The sequence below is a fragment of the Canis lupus genome, chromosome 18 (genome assembly GCF_011100685.1).
Source record: "Canis lupus familiaris isolate Mischka breed German Shepherd chromosome 18, alternate assembly UU_Cfam_GSD_1.0, whole genome shotgun sequence".
In the NCBI taxonomy this organism is placed as follows: domain Eukaryota; kingdom Metazoa; phylum Chordata; class Mammalia; order Carnivora; family Canidae; genus Canis; species Canis lupus.
Window position 1 is genome coordinate 12,760,507 of NC_049239.1, and position 23,186 is coordinate 12,783,692.

Sequence of the window (23,186 nt, forward strand, 5' to 3'; positions counted from 1 at the left end):
CCTTACTTTCCAAGCATTTTTTTTTTCAAGTATAAGACTTATGGTGGCCAGTGATTCTAAGATGATTATATGGACCTCTTGAAAGGCTAGTTTACTTTGACAGATGTTAGCTGAAATAGCCATTAAAATCACCACGCATTCGTTCAACTGATTTTTTTTGAGTATCTACTAAGTGCCGGACACTGTTCTAGGCAAGGAGGATACAACCTTATATAAAACAAAGTTCTCACCCTAATTAGGCTAAAACTCTAATGATGGAGACAGACAATAATACAACAACAGTATACTATAGTCTCAAGTAGTGATAAGGGCTTAGAAAAATATTACAAAGCAGAGTAAAGGATAGAGAGTGGCAGAGGCATGAGGGTGGGGAGGTGAGAGTATTTTAGGTAGAGACCTCTCTGAGATGATAGCAGTTAGACAGAGACCTGAAAGAAGGGAAATAAAGGAGAGGGAAGCAGAGAAGAGCTCGTGTCCAGACTGTAAGGCAGCAGAGTTCCTGGTGAACTCAAGGAAGAACAAGAAGTGAGTGTAGCTCCAGTCAAGTGAATCAAGGGGAGACTCCATAGAGGGAAAGGCAAAGAGGTGGCCCTGGTCAGATTGTGTAGCCCTTGTAAGCCATGGTCAAGGCATAAAGTCAGAGTTTGCTGAATACCCACCAGCGCATCTGCTGTTGTAGGCAACTTCTGATGTAGGGTTATCATAAACACCCTCTGCCTGCTTCCTGGAAGCTTTGCAAAAAGGCTCCTCCAGAGTCCTGCAAGTATGAGCCAGGACCAGCTGTGTGGGCCATTGGCAGTCCTTTGGAAGTCCTGGGGGATTTCCTTAGGAGTGTTAAGTAAGTACAGCTACAAGTAGGCACATTAAATTAGGGCAAACCCAAAGGCCTAGTCTTGGCAGTTGCAACCTTTGCAGGTCTTACTACCAAGTAAGGTAGCTCCAATTCACTAATAAGACCTTCTAGTCTGCAAGAAAAGGGGGGCAGGCCTCTGTGTTATGAGCTGGATGAGAATCTTCTATGAAAACCACATATGTTGACATAGGGGTTTTGATCCTGGAAGTTCTTCTGCCAGAAACTATGTCTGAGAGAAAAAGGATGGTTGCAGATAACCTGGTGGCCAAGTGTTTTGTTAATTTGGTGGCCAATTTTGTTAATTTTTTGCCAAATACTCAACTTCTGACTAAAGAAAGTAATTCCTACTCAAAGACCACATCCTGATGATTTCTCTACAGTTTAACATAATCTCCAGATCATCTGCCTCTTGTAGAAGAAAAAAATGAGCTCCACATAAATTTGCATTTTTTATCCCGAATGTATCAATTTATAAAATTTCTGGGTCACATTTCTATTGCGTTTGTCATTGTAGTTAAGTACCTATTGATGGAAAAATTGATGTCTTGTTATTTCCTCTGCTTTTTATTTTTAGCCAGATTGAAAGACAAATATAGTAAGTACAGCTTGTTTTCAGATTCAGGTCAACAATAAGTAATTATGACCCTTTATTTTTTATTTAAATGATGGTCTTTTCCAGGGGGAGCAAAAATGCTTCGTCTGTGACTCGAGATTTCCATATGACCCGTACACCCAATCCCGCAGCCACACCATCGAGAATGTAATTACAAGTTTTGAACCAGAGAGAGAAAAGAAATGGTGGCAATCAGAAAATGGTATGATTAAGTTCCTTCCCAGGTTTTCATTTCTTTGCACTTTTAATAAGATGTCTTTCTCTCTGTATGATCTCAACGAATTCACAGCAAGGCGTCCCGTTGGAGTGCAACAGCATCCATGGAGAATGTAAAGAACAGACTTTATTTTTATTCCAGGAAAGGTGACTTTCCTCCAGAGAACTCAAAGTGTATTTTCAAGCACATAACTCAGAGGGCTCCACTCTTTCCATGTGCAGGAAGACAATATCTGTGCATCCTTTTGTTCTTTGTTAAAAAAAAAAAAGAAAGAAAGAAAAAATGGGATACTTACAAGGTGCTGGTAACTGAAGCCTAATATAAAACACACTGGTGTAAATGGAACCAACAGCCCCCCGGGGGAAATCTGAGAGTTATTACCATGTACTTTTTTTCCTTCTGCAGCACAGGCAGGGAGAGAGAAAAAGAACACTTCATTTCTTGCTTCAAGCCAAATATTTTCATATAAAAATCGAATTGAAAGGGTAGTTGGGTACTGGCTGAAGTTCTTCCCTTCTTGGATTTATGCCCTTCTCTGTTCATGAACAATTATGGTATTGAAGCTCATGCTGGCCCTGAGTATCTCTATTTCTGAGGTGCCCCGATCAGGACCCCACAGGGGTTCCTCACATCCCACCCCAGCCTTGGGTATTCTGTGCTTCAATGAATGGAGGCTGGCTCACTTATGATGGCTCTTCTTCAACACCAATCTGGAACCCTCAGCCCATGAAATGATTCCATTCACCACATCTCTATATGTTGTACTGGGGACTACAATCCCATAAATATATTTCCCACAGGGGATCTTAGACTGTTAGGGGAGTGTGGGAATTATAACGTAGGAGCATAATGTAGAGGGCAAGCATTATATGAGGCTGTTTTTCTCTGCCATCCATTGGACAAGCACGTGATTGGTGTCTACTAGAAGGCCAGCTCACTTTGGATTCTAGTTAATAATATCTAGTTGGGCTTTCCTTAGTACGTGTCGGGTGGCCTTTCAACAGCCACCTGCCTTCCCGGATGCCATGTTTGCTTAACACCTGTTTTAAACCACCTGTCCTGCATAGGTTCCCCATCTCCTCACAGAAAGAATGCCCCTCTGTCAAAGCTGATTGCCTAGAATAAGGGTTCTCAGCCAAGAACTTTTGAGAGGGGGGAAAGGAAATGTCCATTCTAGAAAGGGTGAGGAGCCCTTGACCCGGAGCCAGGAATGGGGCTGCTCACTCAGACCAAACCTTCCCAAGGAATTTACTCTCCAATTAAAAAACTGCCTCCCTATTCATTGCAGCCCAGGTACTGCTCTCAGAGCTGTACTCTCTGGTACTGGAGCGCCTCGCCACACGCGCTCCTGGGCACTCACCACGTAGCTGATCCAAATTGAGATGTGCCAGCAGCATAAAACCATTCCAGATTTCTAAGACTTAGTTTGGGGGTGGGGGTGGGGAATGAAGCATTATCAATAGTAAAATAAAGCATTTTTATTGTTTTTAAAATGTTGACTATATGTTATATATTTTGGATTGATATATTGGATTAAATACATTAAAATGAGTTTTGATATATTGGATTAAATACGTTAAAATTAGTTTTTCCTGCTTATTTATACTTTTTTACATGTGGCCTCTAGAAAATCTTAAGTGACTCCCATTCCTACTGGACTGTGCCACCTTACAGCGATCAGGGCTTCTATCATGTCCAGACTGGGCTGACCCCCCGCCCCCATCCCGGCTGGGTGAATGGCAGCTGACCATCTCCGTGCAAAGCCCTGGCCAGGATACTTCTTTCTCCTCCATGGTCACAGAGGAGCTGCAGATTCATTCCCCTTGGAGTGAGGACTCCAAGGGGAATGAATAGTCCAGGCTGTGGTTTATGCTAAGTGGCAATAAAACTAGTCTAAGTGACCGTTAAGCAGCTGCTAGACGAAAAGGGTGTGTCAATTTTTACCAGGCTCTGGGTTGCTAGCATCACATTTCCATGCAGTCAAGAGGTGAGTCCAGAAAAAACGAGCCCCTGCCTTCCACCTATGGGGAGTGGCCCAGAGTTCCCTTGGTGGTAATACTGCCACACAGTGGCCATGCGCACGGCCACCGTAACCTGGATGTGGGCACAGTTGGTCCGGAGAAACCTAGCTTGCTCCCAAACAGCCTTTCTCCTGGGCATGCAGTGTCATGGGGAACAACTGGGAAAGACTAGGAAAGAGTGTTGATCCCCAGCCGTGTGATTTCAAGGGGGCTTATTATAGACAAGCCACAGGGAGGGATTAACGTAGTCAATAGGGGCCTCTTAAAATCACTGATTTTCTTCTTTCTGGATTTTTCCGTAGGTGTTGATCATGTCAGCATCAGATTGGACCTAGAGGCATTATTTCAGTTCAGCCACCTTATTCTGACCTTTAAGGTACAGATCTGTGGGCTCGCCTGGGATTTCACTTCCTTGCTCCTGGCAGAGCACAGGAGGCTTTGTAAATCTCTACTCATGCTGTGTCATTTGGGTTTTGGTCCCTGACCAAACAGGGTCAGGGTTTTGGAAAACAAAACCAACAAAATTAAGCAAAAACAAAAACCCCAATGCTCATTAATGAATCACTTAGGTGGTTAACAAAAAAGAAAAAGGAAAGAAAAAAGATGGAAAGAAAGAAAGAAAGAAAGAAGAAAGAAAGAAAGAAAGAAAGAAAGAAAGAAAGAAAGAAAGAAAGAAAGAAAGAAAGAAGAAAGAAAGAAAGAAGAAAGAAGGAAAGGAAAAAAGGAAAGGGAAAGGAAAGGGAAAGGAAAGGGAAAGGAAAGGGAAGGAGAGTTACAAGATAGAGCAGAAAGGAAACCACCTAGCAGTGGGATGATAGGGGCTGCAAGAACTAGAAAAATACTTTCCAGGAGAAAAAGGCAGAAAGTGGAAATTATTTAGGGAATTACAGAAAGGTTGTGATTGGAAAAGGTAGAAAAATGAAAGGATCCTTACTAAGCATAGTTAGAAGCCAGAGAAACCCTTTGCTGTACTCATTCCCAAATCATTCATCAAAATTCTAATTTGTCATCAGGCTGGAAGCTGAGTTATGGTTATAAAAAAATGACAATAAAATTTTTAAAAGGTGTGGGGAAAAGCCCCACAAGTGTTTGCCCTCAAAGAGCACACAGTCTGGTCAAGGATACAAACATACAAAGAGATTTTAAATCATAGTGTAAAATGATAAGTGCAGGAACTGACATGTGAGCCGAATGCTGGCAGGTTCCGTAATGGGGTGAACTCTGCTCTAAGGAATCAGAATACGCTTCTTGGCAGATTTTGGAGGAATCTGCCAGAGAAAAGTGTTCTGGTCAAAGAAAACCACATACAAATTGCTGTAAAATATCAATTACAGTGGCTTTTAAAAAACTGATATCCTCTCCTCCTTCGATGAATAATTCACAGAGCCCACACACATCTTTTAAACAGAACCAAATTCTAGGCGAAGTAGACACTCATCAAAGTTTGCCCCCTGATTGGAAAGAGATTTCCAGTCTCTTTGTGCTCATTGTATGATAGGTTTTAAAAGATAAAGTTTGGAAAATGGAGATTGGGAAATATAAATATTCAGTCTGAAGCGGATAATGAAACCTGCCTTTGTGAAGCATTACAAGTTTACCTCATGTTTTCCTAGACTTTTCGGCCTGCTGCAATGTTAGTTGAACGCTCCGCAGACTATGGACACACCTGGAAAGTGCTCAAATATTTTGCAAAAGACTGTGCTGCTTCCTTTCCCAATATCACATCGGGCCAGGCCCAGGGAGTGGGAGACCTTGTTTGTGACTCCAAATACTCGGATATCGAACCCTCAACTGGTGGCGAGGTAGCATTTCCATTCTTGGATTTCCCTGATAGAAATTATACCTTTTTTGCTAATGTGGTTCATTTAAATGAAAATTTAGGTAGCATTTACTGAACTATAACTTGAGTTGTTGTTGTTGTTTTAAAATGAACGTGTCTAAATTGAAATGAGCCCTGTATTCATTTCAAACTCAGGAAGATAGTAAATGCCTCATAGGAAATAACTCTACGGGGGGCACCTGGCTGGCTCAGTCGGTTGAGCATTGGACTCTTGATCTCAGCTCAGGTCCTGATCTCAGGGTCGTGAGTTCAAGCCCCATGGTGGGCTCCACGCTGGGTGTGGAGCCTACTTAAGAAAGCAAAGAAGAATGATTCTGCACAAGGGTGCTCGGCTAAGAGTGAGTGGAGACCGAGACCAGGCTGGGCACCAGGGCACGAGCACCCAGAGGAGGGAGCATCTGTTGCTAACCCTTGGGACAGGCTAGCAGCACCCCTAGTGCTAAACCACCACCCAGACGGAATCTGCCAGGAGCTTCCCCTGAGCAAAGCTGGTGACTGGCAGAGGGTCAGAGGATGAGTGGGCCTGGGAGGTATTATTTTATTGGGTAGAATGAAAGAATTGGTGGCCGAAGGCAGCTCTAGAATTTGCTGCCAGACCCAGATTGATGACAACCTGCTGAACTGTGATCCCATCCCTCGACCCCAACCCCGGGCAGGAGCTGTCAGGACTTCTGTCTTTACGAACCACTTGGCCATGAAGAGCCAGAATGACTATTTAAGATCTTTCACTCATTTTCATCCCTGGCACTCAGAGTCACGTGAGAGCTCAAATAATAATCTGTATCCCACGCGGGGGGAGGCAGTGGCTCGGCCAACACGCTTCTGTGCGCGCATCTTTAACCCTGCTGTTGGCGTGCGATGCTTATACCTTCACCTACGTCTGTTTTACAGGTCGTTTTAAAGGTTCTGGATCCCAGCTTTGACATCGAAAACCCTTACAGCCCCGACATCCAGGGTATGAATTGCGCTCTGTGTTTTGGCACCGACGCCTTCCTAAAACTTCCGTGTTGGGAGCCCTCCTCGTCCCTGCGTGTCCACAGTGCACTGGGGACGTCGGGCGGGGAGAGATGCCTTGACCTGATGATGCCACCTAAGTGTGCCTTGCTTGACTGTGTCGCTTTCTCTAGAGCTTGTGACGTTAACAAACCTGCGGATAAACTTTACCAAACTCCACACCCTGGGGGATACTTTGCTTGGAAGGAGGGAAGAGGATGCCCTTGAAAATTACTACTATGCTGTGCATGCGATGGTGGTGCGGGGCAGCTGCTTTTGCAACGGCCACGCCAGCGAGTGCGACCCGGTGCAGGAGGCCCGCGGAGACGTCTTCAGCCTGCCCGGCATGGTGAGCTGCCCCGCGACCCCAGGAGCAGCGGCCTGGCACACCTGCTGCCCTGGGCTGTCGGACCCCTACGTGGGCATCCACGGCCCAAGCGACAGCTTTGCGTTGGGGCAGGTGTCATTCCAGCAGCTAGGGGCGGGGGCCTTGGGGTCTCCTGTGGATCCTGCTACAGAGGAGGTCATGAGCGGCGTGTATAGTTCATGATTTCTGGGGAGCTCCCTTCTTTGTGTACTTGGTTTTTTTTTTTTATAGGGAATGGAACTTTGGTGTCAAGGACCTGTCATCCCACAAACATTTCTTGAAGGTACAGAGCCCGTACTCTGTGCCAGGAGGCCTGAGTGTCACCCACCACTGTAAAAACGGCCTCTTCATTCTTGCCCTGGGCACAATGAGTCCTAATCCTGACCTCTTCCCGGCTTGGGACGAGTCTTCAAAGAGTGATGTAGTAGAAGGATTGTGTTTTCTCACAGAGTCCCGAGAGTGCATCTACGAAATTTATTTTATTTTATTTTATTTTATTTTATTTTATTTTATTTTATTATTTTTTACGAAATAATTTTAAAGCATTAGCCACGATCAGACAAGGCTGGAGGCCGAAGTTCTTGCACCTTCCCTGTCAGCTGCCTCATATTTCCCTAGAAATAGAGCTTCTCTCTTTGAATTTGGACATACAGGGTGTTTTCCAGAAAAACCCAGAGAATCACACATTTTTCTCCAGTTTCTTTGTTTTCTAATTCCCTCTTTTCCCTTTTGCTCCTCAACCACCCCCTACACACTCTCTCTCTCTCTCTCTCTTTCTCTCTCTCCCCATCCTGTTTGTCCCTGTGCCATGGGCTGCAATCTGTTGCCCTGAAACTAGAATTCAGAAAGGCCAAGAAATGTACTGCAAGTGTTTCCCGAACATCCTGTTTTTTTTTTCACAAGTTAAAAGCTGGGTAAGCAAATAATAAAAGATAGTCAAGGTTGGTGTTGTCACTACCAAGGAAAACTGAGACCTGGAGAGGTGCCCGGCCTGCTATTTCATTTTTCACTTAAAGAACCCCAACGTCCTCCTCTCACACACGCAGGTGCACGGTCGGTGCGTCTGCCAGCACAATACAGACGGCCCGAACTGCGAGCGCTGCAAGGACTTCTTCCAGGACGCCCCGTGGAGGCCGGGAGCGGGTCCCCAGGACAGCACCTGCAGAGGTATGCGGAGAAGGTTCTCGGCCTGCACTCAGGGCGCTCTGCACTTCCTTCTCTTGAAGATCGTGTAGCTCATTTCAGTGGGGCTGCAGGCAGCAGGGGTGATGACCCGGGCTCCGAGCTCCAGCTCTGGGATAGCTTCACGTCTCCGGTGACCTCCCATAGAAGAATACCGACTTCCCAAACCTTTGCACCAAAAATGAATGTTAATTTACAAAATGAGACACTATGCATGTCATGTGGTCCCTTTCTAGAGGAGGGGCAGAGCCACGTAATGGTGGCATCCGTGGGGACGTGCCGCTCCAGCATCGGGCAAACCCCAGGTCTGGTACAGAGATCCCTACTGTGTTCCTGAGTAATCATACATCCCATGAACTGGGTCTTTTTTTTTTTTCTTTTTTTTTTTAAGACTTTTAAAAATGTTATTAATGAGAGAAACAGAGGCAGAGACTTAGGCAGAGGGAGAAGCAGACTCCCTGCAGGGAGCCTGATGCAGGACTCAATCCCAGGACTCCCGGATCACGCCCTGAGCCAAAAGCAGATGCTCAACCACTGAGCCACTCAGGCGTCCCCATTAGATGCATTTTATTTATTTATTTTTCTTTCATTTTTATTTTTATTTTTTTAAGGTGGGTATTTGTTGTTTCTTTTTTTTTAATTTTTTTATTGGAGTTCAATTTGCCAACATACAGCATAACACCCAGTGCTCATCCCGCCAAGTGCCCCCCACCCAGTGCCCATCACCCAGTCACCCCAACCCCCCGCCCACCTCCCCTTCCACTCCCCCTTGTTCATTTCCCAGAGTTAGAGGTCTCTCATGTTTTGTCACCCTCACTGATATTTCCACTCATTTTCTCTCCTTTCCCTTTATTCCCTTTCACTAATTTTCACATTCCCCAAATGAATGAGACCATATAATATTTGTCCTTCTCTGATTGACTTACTTCACTCAGCATAATACCCTCCAGGTCCCTCCACGTCGAAGCAAATGGTGGTCTTAAACACATAGGACAGACTAGAACCACGTCTAACAGGCTCTCTGTATTTTTGGTCAAATTTTTAGGCCAATAGGGGAGAAGGTTTTCTTGTAATGTGTCCGCTGCCTCTGAATTTTGATGGACTTCCCTACAAACTGCTTACTCAGCTTCTTCTCCCAGGCTGGGGTGGTGGGGAGGTGGGGAAGTAGGCTGTGAGGGAGTGAGAGGTGCCCGGAAGAGCTCTCATGAAAACATCCCATCCATGAGAGTCACAGCTGGCAAGACCTAGCCCAACAGAGCCTGAGATCTTGCTGTTTACACGGAAAACCCAACAAGGCGCAGCGCCAACAGACTTCACCACCAGGACAGGCCAGGTCCCTTGCCCTGTTGCTCTGGCTGAGCCCAGCTGGGCTGCAGGTGACCTGCAGCCACTCTTCTCGCTCTCCTGCCCATAGAGACGGAGAAGCAGGCTGGCGCCAGCTGACAGCTTGTCTGAGAGTCCTGGGCCCTGCAGAACCGATGATATAAGAAGTCAAGTTTACAAAGCCTAAGCCAGAGAAAGTCTTCTTTAGTGGAAAACAACAAAATCACACTCCAGGCCTTCTGGAGCCTCCAAATGATTTACTTTTTTTTTTTTTTTTAAGATTTTATTTATTCATGAGAGACAGAGAGAGAGACAGACACAGGCTCCATGCAGGGAGCCCGATGCGGGACTCGATCCTGGGACCCCAGGATCACACCCTGGGCTGAAGGCAGGTACTAAACCACTGAGCCACCCAGGGATCCCCATGATTTACCTTTTTCATTTGATATGTATTTTTTTCATTTGATATGTATTTTTAAAAAAAGCAAATACTAAACTCAAGGAACACATATAACAGTGTATGGGCAGAATCAGAGCACCAGAAAGATCCTTTGAAAGCACCTGTGCTCATCTGTGTGTACTTGGGGGAGCTCTAACAAGCGATGAGGGCTGCGGTGACTGGTGCTGGGAGGGCCACGCGGTGTCCCCCAGGGCCTGGCCCACCTCTCACCGCCCCCTCCTTCCTCAGCCTGTCGCTGCAACAGCCACTCTGACCGCTGTCACTTCGACATGACGGCCTACCTGAGCAGCGGCGGCCACAGCGGAGGGGTGTGTGAAGCCTGTCGCCACAACACCGAGGGCCAGCACTGTGACCGCTGCAGGCCCCTCTTCTACAGGGACCCGCTCAAGGCCATGTCCGACCCTTACGCGTGCATCCGTGAGTCCCCGGCCTCGGCCCATCTCTTCTCCGCGTGGGGGAGAGGCCCCCGTTGGGCTGCCAGCCCCCCTTTCCCCGCTCGGGTTAGCAGCATCCCCAAAGCGCCCGATTTAGGGACCTGGGGGGCTTGCAAAGCGTCCAGCTCTAAGAGTTTCATTGTCACCACCAGTTGGGCCAGATGATCTGGATCCACCCTGGTAGCCCAATGCCAGGGGCCAACAGCGGTGAATATAGACACTACTGGGATTGAGCCGGGAGGGGGCAGGTGGTTTCAGAAGGTGTCGCAGACATCTGCGTGTCCCGGAGGTCCCCGGGGGAGTGGCTGACCACAGATGACCTGACTCACCTTGGCCGCTGGCTGGCTCCACTGAGGATGTCCCAACCTCTCCACGTGCCAGAGCAATAGGCGTTCATTCAGCAGAAACTTTGGATTCTTTTTGGTTTTTTTTTTTTTTTAAGATTTTATTTATTTACTCATGAGAGGCAGAGAGAGAGACAGAGACAGAGACACAGGCAGAGGGAGAAGCAGGCTCCATGCAGGGAGCCTGATGTGGGACTCGATCCCGGCACCCCAGGATCACGCCCTGGGCCGAAGGCAGGCGCTAAACCCCTGAGCCCCCCAGGGATTCCCTGAAACTTTGGGTTCTGTACTGGATCTTTCCCCAGGTTAGCCTGTAAGGGGAAGATCCTCTCTCCCGATGCTGGGCGGGACAGCTGGGGGCAGCCCCAGTCAGTGCCCAGTAAGTCACATGACACATTCAGCACTTCATGGTACAACGGGCCGCGTGGCAGATGACTTTGCCCAACGTCAGCCAGTGTAAGTGTTGTCAGCCCCACAAAGGCAGGCTAGACGTTGGGTAGGCTAGATGTATTAAATGTATTTTCTATTTATGAAATTTTCAGCTTGTGATGGGTTTATCAGCCCCACCTTAAGTCGAGGAAGATCCGTAGTGAAACTGGCTGCAACATCTGTCTGGCGGTAGACAATTCAGTTTTGCTGATAAGATGCATATACAGATATTACCTTCCTTTTTTTTTTAAGATTTATTTATTTACTTGAGAGAGAAAAAGAAAGCATGAGCGGGAGGGGTAGAGGGAGGGGTAGAGAGAGTCTTAAGCAGACTCCATGCTGAGCCCAGAGCCTGGTGCTTGGCTCCATCCCATGACCCTGAGACCAGGACCTGAACCGAAACCCAGAGTCAGTGGCTTCATTTACTGCACCTCGCCTCCCCTCTCCTCTCCTCTCCTCTCCTCCCTTCCCCTTCCCTCCCCTCCCTTCGCCTCCCCTCCCTTCCCCTCTCCTCCCTTCCCCTCTCCTCCCCTCTTCTTTTCTTTCAAGAGAGACAGCCCCCCACCCATGCTTCTTTTGTTGAATCTTTAAAAAATCTTTCATTTTGCCTTTAATCTCAGCTTTTAAAAATGGAATATCTTGTACATATAAAAATAATAGAGAATAATATAATAAGCACCCTTCTGCCCACCAGCAGCCGCGGCAAGAAAACATGGTTTCTTATGCCATCAACTTCAGGACCTTAATGAAACATGATAAATACTGCTGGTGCCCCAGGAACACACCTGCTCCATCCGTTACCCTCCTTCCTGGGGATAAACTCACACATTTAGCAATAATTATCGTTACAATGCAGGCATACAAACAATGTATGTTGGCTTGTTTTCAAACTTCAGATAAATAATAGCACGTGGTACATATCTTTGATTATTTGGTTCAACGTTACATTTTGGAGATTTGTCCATATTGGGTAGCCCTCATTCTCCAATGTTTTTTTTTTCCTCTCTCTCTTCAGGTGGTATTTATTTATTTACTTACTTACTTATTTATTTATTGTTGAAGTTCGATCTGCAACACATTCTCCAATGTTAATATCCATATGTAATATCTGTATGGAACTCTTTCTTCCCATAAATATCACATCTATTTGGCCATTTTGCTTTTGATGCTTCAAAAAAACATTCTTGTATAGGCACATGCACAAAACCTGGCCCCAAGAGTCCTACCAAGGAATGGGATTGCTGAAACATAGGGTATGAACTTCTGCAAACTGACTACCCGATACCACATTGTTCCCCAAGTGGAGGTACCAACGAACACCCACACCCACAGTGTGAGTAACCCTGCTGCTCTGCGTCCTGGCCAACACGTAGCTTTGTCACACTTCCGTTTCTGCTAACGAGAAGTCATCTCATCATTACTGTGATTGGAATTTCCCCGCAGGAATGAGACCAGAGTGAGACAAGCAAAGCACCCAGGTCCCAGCACTTCGGGAAGGGTGATGTAAGTGATGTAAGCACAGGTTGACACCTGCTATGGGCACTAAACTGACAGCAAACACTTCCTTATGGTCTGCGCCCCAGGCACCTTGCTCGTCTCACCCTGGCCCCAGCACTGCTGTCGACTCCTGGAGTAGATAAATACTCCAACTGGACTTCCAATGCCAAGGGCCAGTTCCTGGGCTTGAGATCTTACTCGACTTCCAGACTGACAAGTAGCTTGTTGGATGTGAGCAGAAGACCTGAAAGTCCCGAGTTAAAGACAAGGGACATCATTACTCGTGACACCGCAGGCAGCACAGTGTTTGTACTGGTGTGTGTTCCCGTGTCCCTAAGTCCTGAGTTCCATGGGGCAATTCCAAGGATGCCAGGTGGATCCTGCACACCTGATGAGTTTATGTCACAGCCAAGGAACACTGGCCTTGAAAGAGTCATTGCTTTTATTGCAAGGGGAAGATGTTATCTCCTCCTTCGAGGTAGCTTGCTGAAAACACAGGCTTGAGAAATAGTTGGCACACTCGGCAAAAAAAAGTTTGGATGCCCGGGACCCATGGAAGGTTGTCTCTCCCGAGACACAGAAATCCTGCCTCTCGAGCTATATCATCAATATATTGTTATTTAGTGGGGAGGGGTTTGCTTTAAAACTACTTCAAACTTCATATAATCATAATACATGAAATGAAGTCATATACAGAGCTAATTCATAGCCACCTGAATATGCACAACCTCCTAGATTTCACACTTTAAATCCTCACAGTGTAGAAAAAGCATAAATGAAGTTTTGGTTCAGATTACTTAGTAGGTTCAGATTACTTAGTAGGTGCATAACATTTTACCTTACATGACCTGTTTAAAATTGATAACAGAGAACTGAATGAACTGAATTCTTTTTTTTTAAGATTTTATTTATTTATTCGTAGACACAGAGAGAGAGAGAGGCAGAGACACAGGCAGAGGGAGAAGCAGGCTCCATGCAGGGAGCCCGATGTGGGACTCGATCCCGGGTCTCCCGGCTCACACCCCAGGCTGCAGGCAGCGCCAAACCACTGCACCACCGGGGCTGCCCAGAACTGAATTCTTAAAACAAATATTTCTTTAAATCAGTGTCCTAAATGTCCTACATTTTTTTACCAGAACCTATAATCCATGCCCTACCGCCATACACACACACACACACACACACACACACACGTGTGCACCCACGTCTTTTATGAATGCTTTAAACCCTATGCTTTTATACAAGAAGAAATTGCTCTCTTAGGTGGAATCAGAGGAAAATATAATGTTTTAAGACAGATAATCTAGGAATCTGGAAAGAGACTGGAAGTGACTAAGCCAGATTTTCGCATTAACTAAAGTCTTGTTCCTTAAAAACCACTTAGTATTGGGGCGCCTGGGGGGCTCCGTAATTTAAGTGTCTGCCTCGGGCTCAGGTCATGATCCCAGGGTCCTGGGATGGAGCCCCATGTCAGGCTCCTAGGTCAGCAGGAAGTCTGCTTCCCCTGCTCCCCCTACTTGTGCTCTCTCCTTTGCTTGTTCTCGCTCTTTCTGTCTCTCATATAAATAAAATCCTTTAAAAAATCACTTAGTATTAACTTGATGATGTTTCTGAAGGGAACTAAGAAAATTAGTACTCAGATATGATGAAATCAAGAGGTTGTTCTTTATAAACAGGGAGGATTTTTTTTTTAAAGGAAGGGCAAATAAGGAGCTTGTAAAAACAACTTTCCTGAGCTTACCCGGTTTCCCTAAACACGCATTTATGTGTGTGGGACTATGTGTGTACAAATGGCATTTATTAAGACTGACTAGTCTCCTATTCAAAAAAAAAACCTCTAAATTGTCTATGTTTGAGCCTAAATATTTACATAATCAGATTCCAGGCATAAGAGTTGACTGATTTTAAGTCTTCTGTGATTAAAACACAGTCAAATGTGATACAGAAAAAACACAAAGGTTTGGGAGATTCAACCCCTGGTAATGGGAGTTTGCTGGAGCTGTGTGACGCCAAGAAATTGTGTTGGACTTCTAGCCTCTCAGGGCCATAGCGCAGGGTTATCCCTGCATAAAGTTACCAGCTATTCACCCACAGCCCTTCCCCAAAGGATACTTCTGTCCAATATGATTGCATTAAATCCTGGAGCTCAGTGCTGACCCTCTGGAGTGTCTCCTGAACAAAGCTGACCTTTTTCCTTTTGGCTCCTTCTGAAATGAATTCAGTTTATTCCTTCCTTTCTAGAAGCAAATGCATTTAATTAAAATAAAATTCTGGTTTTCCCAAACTAAGCAGAACCGAATGCTATTTTTCCATAATAAGATTTTTTTTAAAGATTTTATTTATTTATTCATAAAAGACACAGAGAGAGAGGCAGAGACACAGGCCCTGCAGGGAGCCTGACGTGGGACTCGATCCTGAGGTCTCCAGGATCACGCCCTGGGCTGAAGGTGGCACTAAACTGCTGAGCCACCTGGGCTGCCCCATAATAAGATTTTATTACCAGTCACGCTCCAATAACAATTGAAAATTGAAAGGTTCTGTCAAACAACCACACATTTGCTTCAATACTTCAAACAGCTAGGTTTTTTCCCACCAAACTCACTAACCTAAATGGTTGTAATATAAACATACCCAACATGGCTTTAGATGGGAGGGGTTTGTTTTTATTCATCCAAAGTAATCATGTGTAAATGTGAACATTATTATTTCTGAGAATCAGGATATCCATTTTTTAAATCTTTATTGAGTTCCTTAGGAGTGGCATCCCTTGGGAACACAAGGATATGAGAGACCTTGGTACCAACAGACTTGTCCTCTCTACCCAAGCCACATGGACTGCTGGCCCAGCCCCTCCTGGACACGACCCCTCAAAAATGAGGGGGTCACTGCCTCACTGGGCAGCTTTCACCGTCCGAGGGCTCTTTCTTATACTCACATCGAGCTCTGCCTGCTATGATTTCTCCCCTCTGAATTATCCATGCCGTCAGCACCCTCTTCCATCTCCTATCCTATCTTTCCTTTAGTTTGTACTGAACAAAGGGGGTCGGGGTGGGGGGCACTTTTGTTGCTCTTTTGCTACAGGAGACCATTTGTCTCATTTTGCAGGATCTCTTCACCCAAGCTTTGGCCCTGCCAGCAGATTTCCAAAAACAAAATGGGGATATAAATTTTTCTTGCTATTCTCCCCCTATCTTTCTTGTAAACACTCCTTCCAGGATAAATTAAAGAGAACAATAGCATTTATCCTTACTTTTCTGTGATGGGAAAGGGCAAACTTACTTTCTTAACCAGACTTCAGAGATTTAGTAAACATATTATGTAATGTTTTTTCTCTCATGACCCTTGATGATATGTACATATTTATATATATAATATATATTTATATATTATATATAAAATATAAAAAATATATTTATACATGTAATATGTAATATATATTTTTATATATATTTTTATTTTTATATATTATATATTATATAAAATATATTTATATATTGCTTCCTTATATATTTATATATAAATATATATAAATATATATTGCTTTTTATATTGCTTTCTTCTATAATATATTTATATATTTTATATAATATATAATATATTTATATATAGAATGTATATTTAAAATATAAAATATATAATATATAATATAAAATCTGTGTTTGATGCTTTTGTGTATTTCAGTACAGCATCCCACACTTGCCTCCAGACCTCATTCTCACCTTTGGAGTCTCGTTTCCTTTTTTTCAGTCTCTCTTTTATTGAGGTGAAATTGACATAACATAAAATTAACCATTTGACAATGAACAGCAATTTATTAGCCCAAAGTTGTGGGGTCAGCATCTCTATATAACTCTGAAACATTTTCATCACCCCCTAACTTAATCAGTGTATTCTTCACATCCAGTTTTCAAAAACAATCTATATATAATGAAATTGTTCAACATTTCCCAAAGCCCGAGATCTGGGAGACATTTCTGAACAGCCCTAGCCCACTGGTCTAGCTGTTTAAAGGTTTAGTTTATTTAAACGTATTTAGTTATTTAAACAAAATAAAATAGTTACAGCGTGAGTAAAATGCTATGTTTATATCTCTGGTCTCCCATAATTTGGAATTAACTAATGCATGTCTGTGTCCCCAGCTTGTGAATGTGACCCAGACGGGACCTTATCGGGTGGCATGTGTGTGAGCCACTCTGATCCTGCTTTGGGGGCTGTGGCCGGCCAGTGCTTGTGCAAGGAGAACGTGGAAGGAGCCAAGTGTGACCAGTGCAAGCCCAACCACCACACACTGAGTGCCACTGACCCCATGGGTTGTCAGCGTAAGTCAGCGTGGCGGTGGGCCAGCCTGGATGAGGTTTAAGGCTTGAGGCTGTCTCTGTTGGCCCTAAAATTCGGTCGTATGGGAAATACCCAAGAGTATTGCCAGCCTCTGGGTTTTCTAAAGTGATGCAAAAAAAAAAAAAAAAAAAACCCTCCCTCTGACCAGCACTGAGGAGGGTACTTGATGGGATGAGCACTGGGTGTTATACTATATGTTGGCGAATTGAATCTAAATTTTAAAATGTAAAAAAAAAAAAAAAACCAATAAAAATAAATAAGAAGAGTTTAAAAGGTAAGAACAAACAAAACAAAACAAAACAAAAAAACTTACTGCAAATTTTAGTACTTTAGTGGAGATTTTTCTCCTGGAGGGCAGCCGAGACTATTATATGGTACCAGCAGGGGGCGCTCACATTTCCCTGCTGGAGCAAACCTGGGGAAAGGCCAAGAAATTAAATGCTAAGTTGCAAAACCTTTAGAAAAATGGTCTCTGACTTGGACTTTCTCACACAAATTCGTTAAATTTACATTATGCATTTATGCATAGATTTATGACTTCATAAGCAGTCTTCAAGTAGTGGTTTCTTTTCCCTTTTTTAAAAATTATTTTTCCCCTTTCTTCCCATACCCCTCTTGGAATTGGTCCTACAATCCCTGGCAAAGAGAAGACAAAAAAACACAAAACACTAAAAAGCCAAGGGAGAGGTTATGGGGAAATAGAAAGAGTCTAGGAGTTTTCTGGGGCCAAATGGGAAGACCCTTGGCTCCAGGATCACAGAAATTTAGAGCTGCCTGGGGTCTCAGAGAGCTGCAGATTCCTCAAGGAATCCTGAGTAAATAATTTCCCTTTGGTCACAGCATCATGCTCTATATTTTTGCCCAGATAAGGAACTGTAGATTATTTGCATGCTTAGAGAACAGCATGCAGAATCCTACCTTCTTCTGGAGTTTAACGGCAACATTAAATTCCAGGCTAATAAATTATATAGTCAAGCCAATTCCCATCACACTTTTCATCACACCCAGGTGCTGCCCCTGGTTCAGTACTAACCTGATGCCCTCCAAGAATAGGCCAAATAATTGTTTTTTGGAGTTTTTTTCTTTTGTAACAGCTTCAGGGAGATATAGTTCACATGCCATATAATTTGCCCTTTGAAATACAACTCAGTGATGTCTTTATTCAGAGTTGTGTAACCATCACTATAATCAATTTTAGAATATTTCTATTATCCCAAAAAAGAAACCCTGCACCCTATTTCTGTCTATATACCCAAAAGATTGAAAACAGTGTTGAAGACAGATCTGTACACTCATGTTCATAACAGCATTATTCACAGTAGCCAAAAAGCAGAAGCGATCCAAGTGTCCATCATGGATGAATGGGCACACAAAATGTGGCACATACACACCGGAGAATACTATTCAGCCTCAAGAAGGAAGTTGTGATACGGGCAACACCATGGATGAGCTTTGAAGAGGGTGGCTCAGTGAAATAAGCCAGTCACACAAGGACAACCGCTGTAGGAGTCCACTTACATGAGGTTCCTAGAGCAGTTAGGTCTATGGAAACAGAAAGTAGTGGTTGCCAAGGGCTTGGGAGAGGGAGGAAGGGGTAGAGACGGTGTTTGGTGGGCACAGAGTTTCGGTTTTGCAAGACGAAGAGTCCTGGAGGTTGGTTGCACAATAGTGTAGCTGTATGTAAAATGGTAAATTTTATGTCAAATGTATTTTACCATGAAAAGAAAAGGAGCCCCATTGCCTTTAGCTACCGCCTCCCTACGTGCCCTTTTCTCCACCCCGGCCTGGGCAAGCCCGACTCTCCTGTCTGTCCTTCTAGACTTTGCCCGTTGTGGACATTTCATACAAATGAAATCATCTAATATGTGATCCTTTGTGACTGGCTCCTTTCACGTAGCGACATGTTCTCAGGGATCACCCATGTCATAGAGTGTGTCAGTCCCTGATTCCTTTTTATGGCTTAACAATAGTCCATTGTGTGGATACTCCCCACATATTATTTATCCGTGCATCGTTTGATGGACATTCGGGTGGGTTCCATGAACAGGGGGTTTTTTCCTGCAAGGGAAATGTATAGCTTGCTCTGGTAGCCAATTCCTTAGCCTCACAACACAGGCAGGACTCAGAGATGCCTATGGGTGGCAGAGGAAGAGGAGGGAGAAAATGGGAAAAAGGAACAAGGTGCTAAGAAAAGAGAGGGGAGGATAGCTGCATCTGCCCCAAAAGGAGCCAGCAATGACCACCGCGACACTCAGAAACCCTTGCCCTGCGTCCAGCCGGCTGACCCCCCACCCTCGGGCATCACTCAGGATGACCGTGCCAGCCACCCCAGCTTGCACACCTTCTAAGTCGTCTCCTCCCAGTTGCCATCCAGCAGAACCGCGGGGGCTCTGGAAGCATCTGGGCCTGGCTGTCCTGTGCGGGGTTGTGTGCACCGCAGTAACCGTGTGCCAGGCCCGGCTACTCTGTGTCCTTGTGGCCACGTGTTTGGCTCAGTGTGAGCCATTAGGGACAAGAGGGGGGTAAAGAAAAATGGGAATAATTGCATTTGCTGTGTTTTCAGCCTGCAACTGCCACCCCTCCGGGAGTGCGCCGCTCCCGGCCTGCGACGTGGATACAGGCCAGTGCTTGTGCCAGCCCTTTGCCACCGGGCCACGCTGTGAAGAATGCGCTGTATGTATGTGCTGAGGAGTTCCCTTTGGTGAGGTTGCTCGGGGTCCTCCTGCCACTGCTCAGGGGGGACTCGGTCTCGTGGATGGCTCTCCTTGTCCCTGGGTATTTCCATCCTCCCTGCTAGAGGTTGTTTCCATGCCAGAAATCAGCAAAAGCCACTCACCAGCCCCCACCCTTCGGCAGAGAGCCGGTTGTTGACATTTACCAGCACACCAGCTTTTTTGTACCAACTTGGACTGAACTGACTCGGGCACCAATGTCAGAGGTTTCATGCACTGTCCTCCCGAAATGCCAGGCAGTAGACTTTGAAGGTCTATCTGCTCCCCTTTCTCAGCCCGCCAGATCATGGAGCCTTTTCTTCTGTCCTTGGCCTGCAGTCCCTTTATCTCACCCCTGCGACTCCTTGCCGAAAATTACCTTGGACAGGCTCATTCAAAAAACCCCACCCAAACCAAGCCGCAGGTTTAAATGTGTTGTTGATTCCCATGGGAAATAAAAGCCTGGATTTTTCACACACCCCGCTCAACATAGGAGCGTGGATGTCTAAAATTAGTCAAACACAAGCTTTTTTACACCATAAGAAATGTGTCATGCAGTGAGGGAGTTCAAATCCAGCTCTTCCCTTTGTTCTTCAATCTTGGCAGCCCACCCTGACATTTTAGACACACACACACACACACACACACAAATAAAAATAAAAAGCTTAACCTAATAAAAGAACAGTGACCTTGATGTGTCGGAAGAAATGTAGCCGATAAATAAGAAACATATGCCTGTTACAACATAGCTTTTGTGCTAATCTTTTAAGTCATTTTACTGAAAACATATGAGGATGGGGCCCAGGAGGTGGGGGAAGAAAGGCAGGAAGTACATACGGAGGGGGAGGCCTCTGAGGCAGGGCAGCGGACCTAGAAGTGTTGGGGGGAAGCCAGGCCCAGCTCCGTGGCCGTGGGGGAGCAGGGGCTGCGGGGCTGGTTCACAGGGTCAAACGCAGACTCCACAGCAGATGGTGTCAGACATGCCCTAGACTCAGGCTGACTTTGTTCGTTGGCTCTTTTCTGGCCACTGTGCTGTTAACTCAATTGTGTTTGCAAGAGGAAAATAACTGAGCAGGGGCCACCCTGTGGGGGCTTGTCCCCTGTGGCCGATCCCACGTACCCGCCAGGTGCCCCGCTTGGCCTTGTGTCAGGGGCGCCCGGGGCCTGCACAGAGCCCCCCATGCCACAGGGAGTTTTCACAACCACATCCTGAGCGAGGCCCTTCGTGGCCCATCGTTTGGACCCAGACTGCAGTTTAGTTTTGGGGAAAATATCAGAAATTCTTTGCTGCGTTTTGTGACACGTTATGTCAACTTCGAATGTTTAAAATACATCTTTTTGGGTAAAATCAGGCATCAACTTTTACCAAGATAACAACGACAACAGAAAGATATATGGATTCTTCACAAACTCGTTTCAAATGAGAGTGTCATGCCTCTTGTGACGTTAATTTTGTCTGAACATGTTAACTTGAGATCTGAGGGGGAAGGATTTTTTTTTTTTTTTTTAGCATTTTATAGTAAATGTTATCACATTTAAGAACTAGTTGTTTGGATCTCACCAGCTGCTTATATTGAATGAAGGTCAAGATGTTGCAATGATGAAAAAGTCTCGAACAAAGTTGACTCTCTCACGCAGAGTTTGTTATAGCAAAACAACTTGTTTATAAACAAGCGAGCCAACTAAATTGTGATATTCAACTAAGATCTCAAATGCCACTTGATTGATTTTTTTTGTTACCCCAAAACATTTTAGGGTTGTGAAAGTAAAAAATCCCTAGGGATTTTGTGGTAGGGGAACCTACTGGTTTTTACAAAAGCAGTTGCAAATCAGCTAGTTGAAGACCGTCTCCCCAGACTGGCCCTAAGTAACTTAATGGGAGGCGAAATTGGTGCTGTCAGAGGACCGAGTCGTCTCTACCGCATCTGAGCTTGGGATCATCTGCAGACAACATGCCTGTCCCCCTCATTTCAAGTGCCAGGAGTGGGAGATACGTGTCCTCAAAGATCATTACCAAGTGCACAGGCAAGAAAGGCTGGTCAGTGATTGTCCAGGCAGTGTGGCCGTTGGACATGAGTCAGCTGAACTGTACTGGTTTTTAATATTTCCCTTCAGAGGAGCAAATCTCTTCACAGCTGGAATCGGCTGAGCATTTTCTCTTTGTAGGTTGGGCACTGGAGAATGGAAGATCACCTCCATGGCTGTTCCCCCTGTGACTGTGACATTGGAGGTGCTTATTCCAACGTGTAAGTCAGTAAAAGGAATGACAAAGTTCTGTGACTATAGTCTTGACTCACTTTTCCTAAGCAAAGCACATTTTTATTCTGATAGGCTCATAGTCATTGGTGATGGACCTTATTCCATGACAAGCAAAGAATGCTAAAAAGAGATGTTCTTGAGACATTAACCACAGCCCAAATGATTTATTTTACTTGAGATATTCCCAAGGAAGAGAGAAACAGTTCTATTGCCTGGTTAACCGATGAGGGGGGAGGGGGGAGGGGTGCCTCCTGTGACTTGACCTGGGTGCCTCCTGTGACTTGACCTACCTAAAACACCAACTTTTTGCCCCCCTCTCAAAGGAGGTTCCCCACTTCTTTTTGCAGTTTTTAGAACAGAGAGAAGAGAAGTGGCTCCTTGGGTTTTATGGATCTGGAATTGCTTTTCAAGACCAGACACATAGAGCCCATGGCCTCCCAATATCCTCCTCAAGACAATGACTGATGGATTCAAAGAGTGTGTCCAAACTCAGAAAGCATTTAGCACAGCACCCCCATGCCTCCATTTGATACTTGCCCCTCACCCCTGTGTTGGTGCATGATGGATTTGTGTCTCCCCAGGTGCTCACCCAAGGATGGGCAATGTGAATGCCGCCCACACATCACTGGCCGCAGTTGCACCAAACCAGCCCCGGGCTACTTCTTTGCTCCTTTGAATTTCTATCTCTACGAGGCAGAGGAAGCCACCCCACTGCAAGGACTTGCACCTTTGGTTCGTATTTCATTTAGTGTCCTCACAGATTTGATTTGATGGAGTGTCAGTACATACATATAACACACCCTTGAGATCATGGGTAAGGTACCCAAAAAGGATGGTCTTGCCCACATATGCAGATCAGAGTAGAGTTTAATTTATCACAGAACTGAAGATTATAGAAATTCTTGAGGGCAGAGGCTGCATCTTATTTAACCTTTGTATTCCAATTCTAGCACAGAGCCCGGCACATGAGTGTGAATTGGATTAAACCGCGATTTCCTTTTTGCTCTTTCAATGTGTCTATCAGATACCATGGGTTTATTGAGCATCTACTTGTCTGCCTTACCCATGACTCTATAAAGAGTCATGAGACGTTCCATGAGACGGAAGGATAAATGTGTACCCCATGCACCATTGTCGCCCCAGCACCTACCACAGTTCCTGACCCATAGTACGTACGAACTTCACAGACCTCTGCTAATGAATGAATAAAGAAGGTACATAACAGAAGCCTACACTGTGTTCTCTGGCCTCCTGATGTCAGATTAACAGTTCTCACTGAAGGCAGTGACATTCGCTGGAGTGTGT

At 45.2% G+C, this 23,186-nt stretch overlaps 1 protein-coding gene across 2 annotated transcripts in view; it reads left to right on the plus strand.

Annotated features, from left to right (window-relative positions):
- Nucleotides 1–23,186, plus strand: part of LAMB4 (laminin subunit beta 4) — a 99,969-nt gene that overhangs the window by 14,993 nt on the left and 61,790 nt on the right. For both annotated transcript variants that reach the window (XM_038562687.1, XM_038562688.1), the window contains 11 exons: nucleotides 1,533–1,668; nucleotides 4,007–4,080; nucleotides 5,318–5,506; nucleotides 6,436–6,499; nucleotides 6,672–6,886; nucleotides 7,951–8,071; nucleotides 10,098–10,286; nucleotides 16,713–16,892; nucleotides 19,475–19,584; nucleotides 21,789–21,868; nucleotides 22,463–22,613. In XM_038562687.1, coding sequence (XP_038418615.1) covers nucleotides 1,533–1,668; nucleotides 4,007–4,080; nucleotides 5,318–5,506; nucleotides 6,436–6,499; nucleotides 6,672–6,886; nucleotides 7,951–8,071; nucleotides 10,098–10,286; nucleotides 16,713–16,892; nucleotides 19,475–19,584; nucleotides 21,789–21,868; nucleotides 22,463–22,613 — 1,509 coding nt within the window. The remainder of the gene's footprint in view (nucleotides 1–1,532; nucleotides 1,669–4,006; nucleotides 4,081–5,317; nucleotides 5,507–6,435; nucleotides 6,500–6,671; nucleotides 6,887–7,950; nucleotides 8,072–10,097; nucleotides 10,287–16,712; nucleotides 16,893–19,474; nucleotides 19,585–21,788; nucleotides 21,869–22,462; nucleotides 22,614–23,186) is intronic.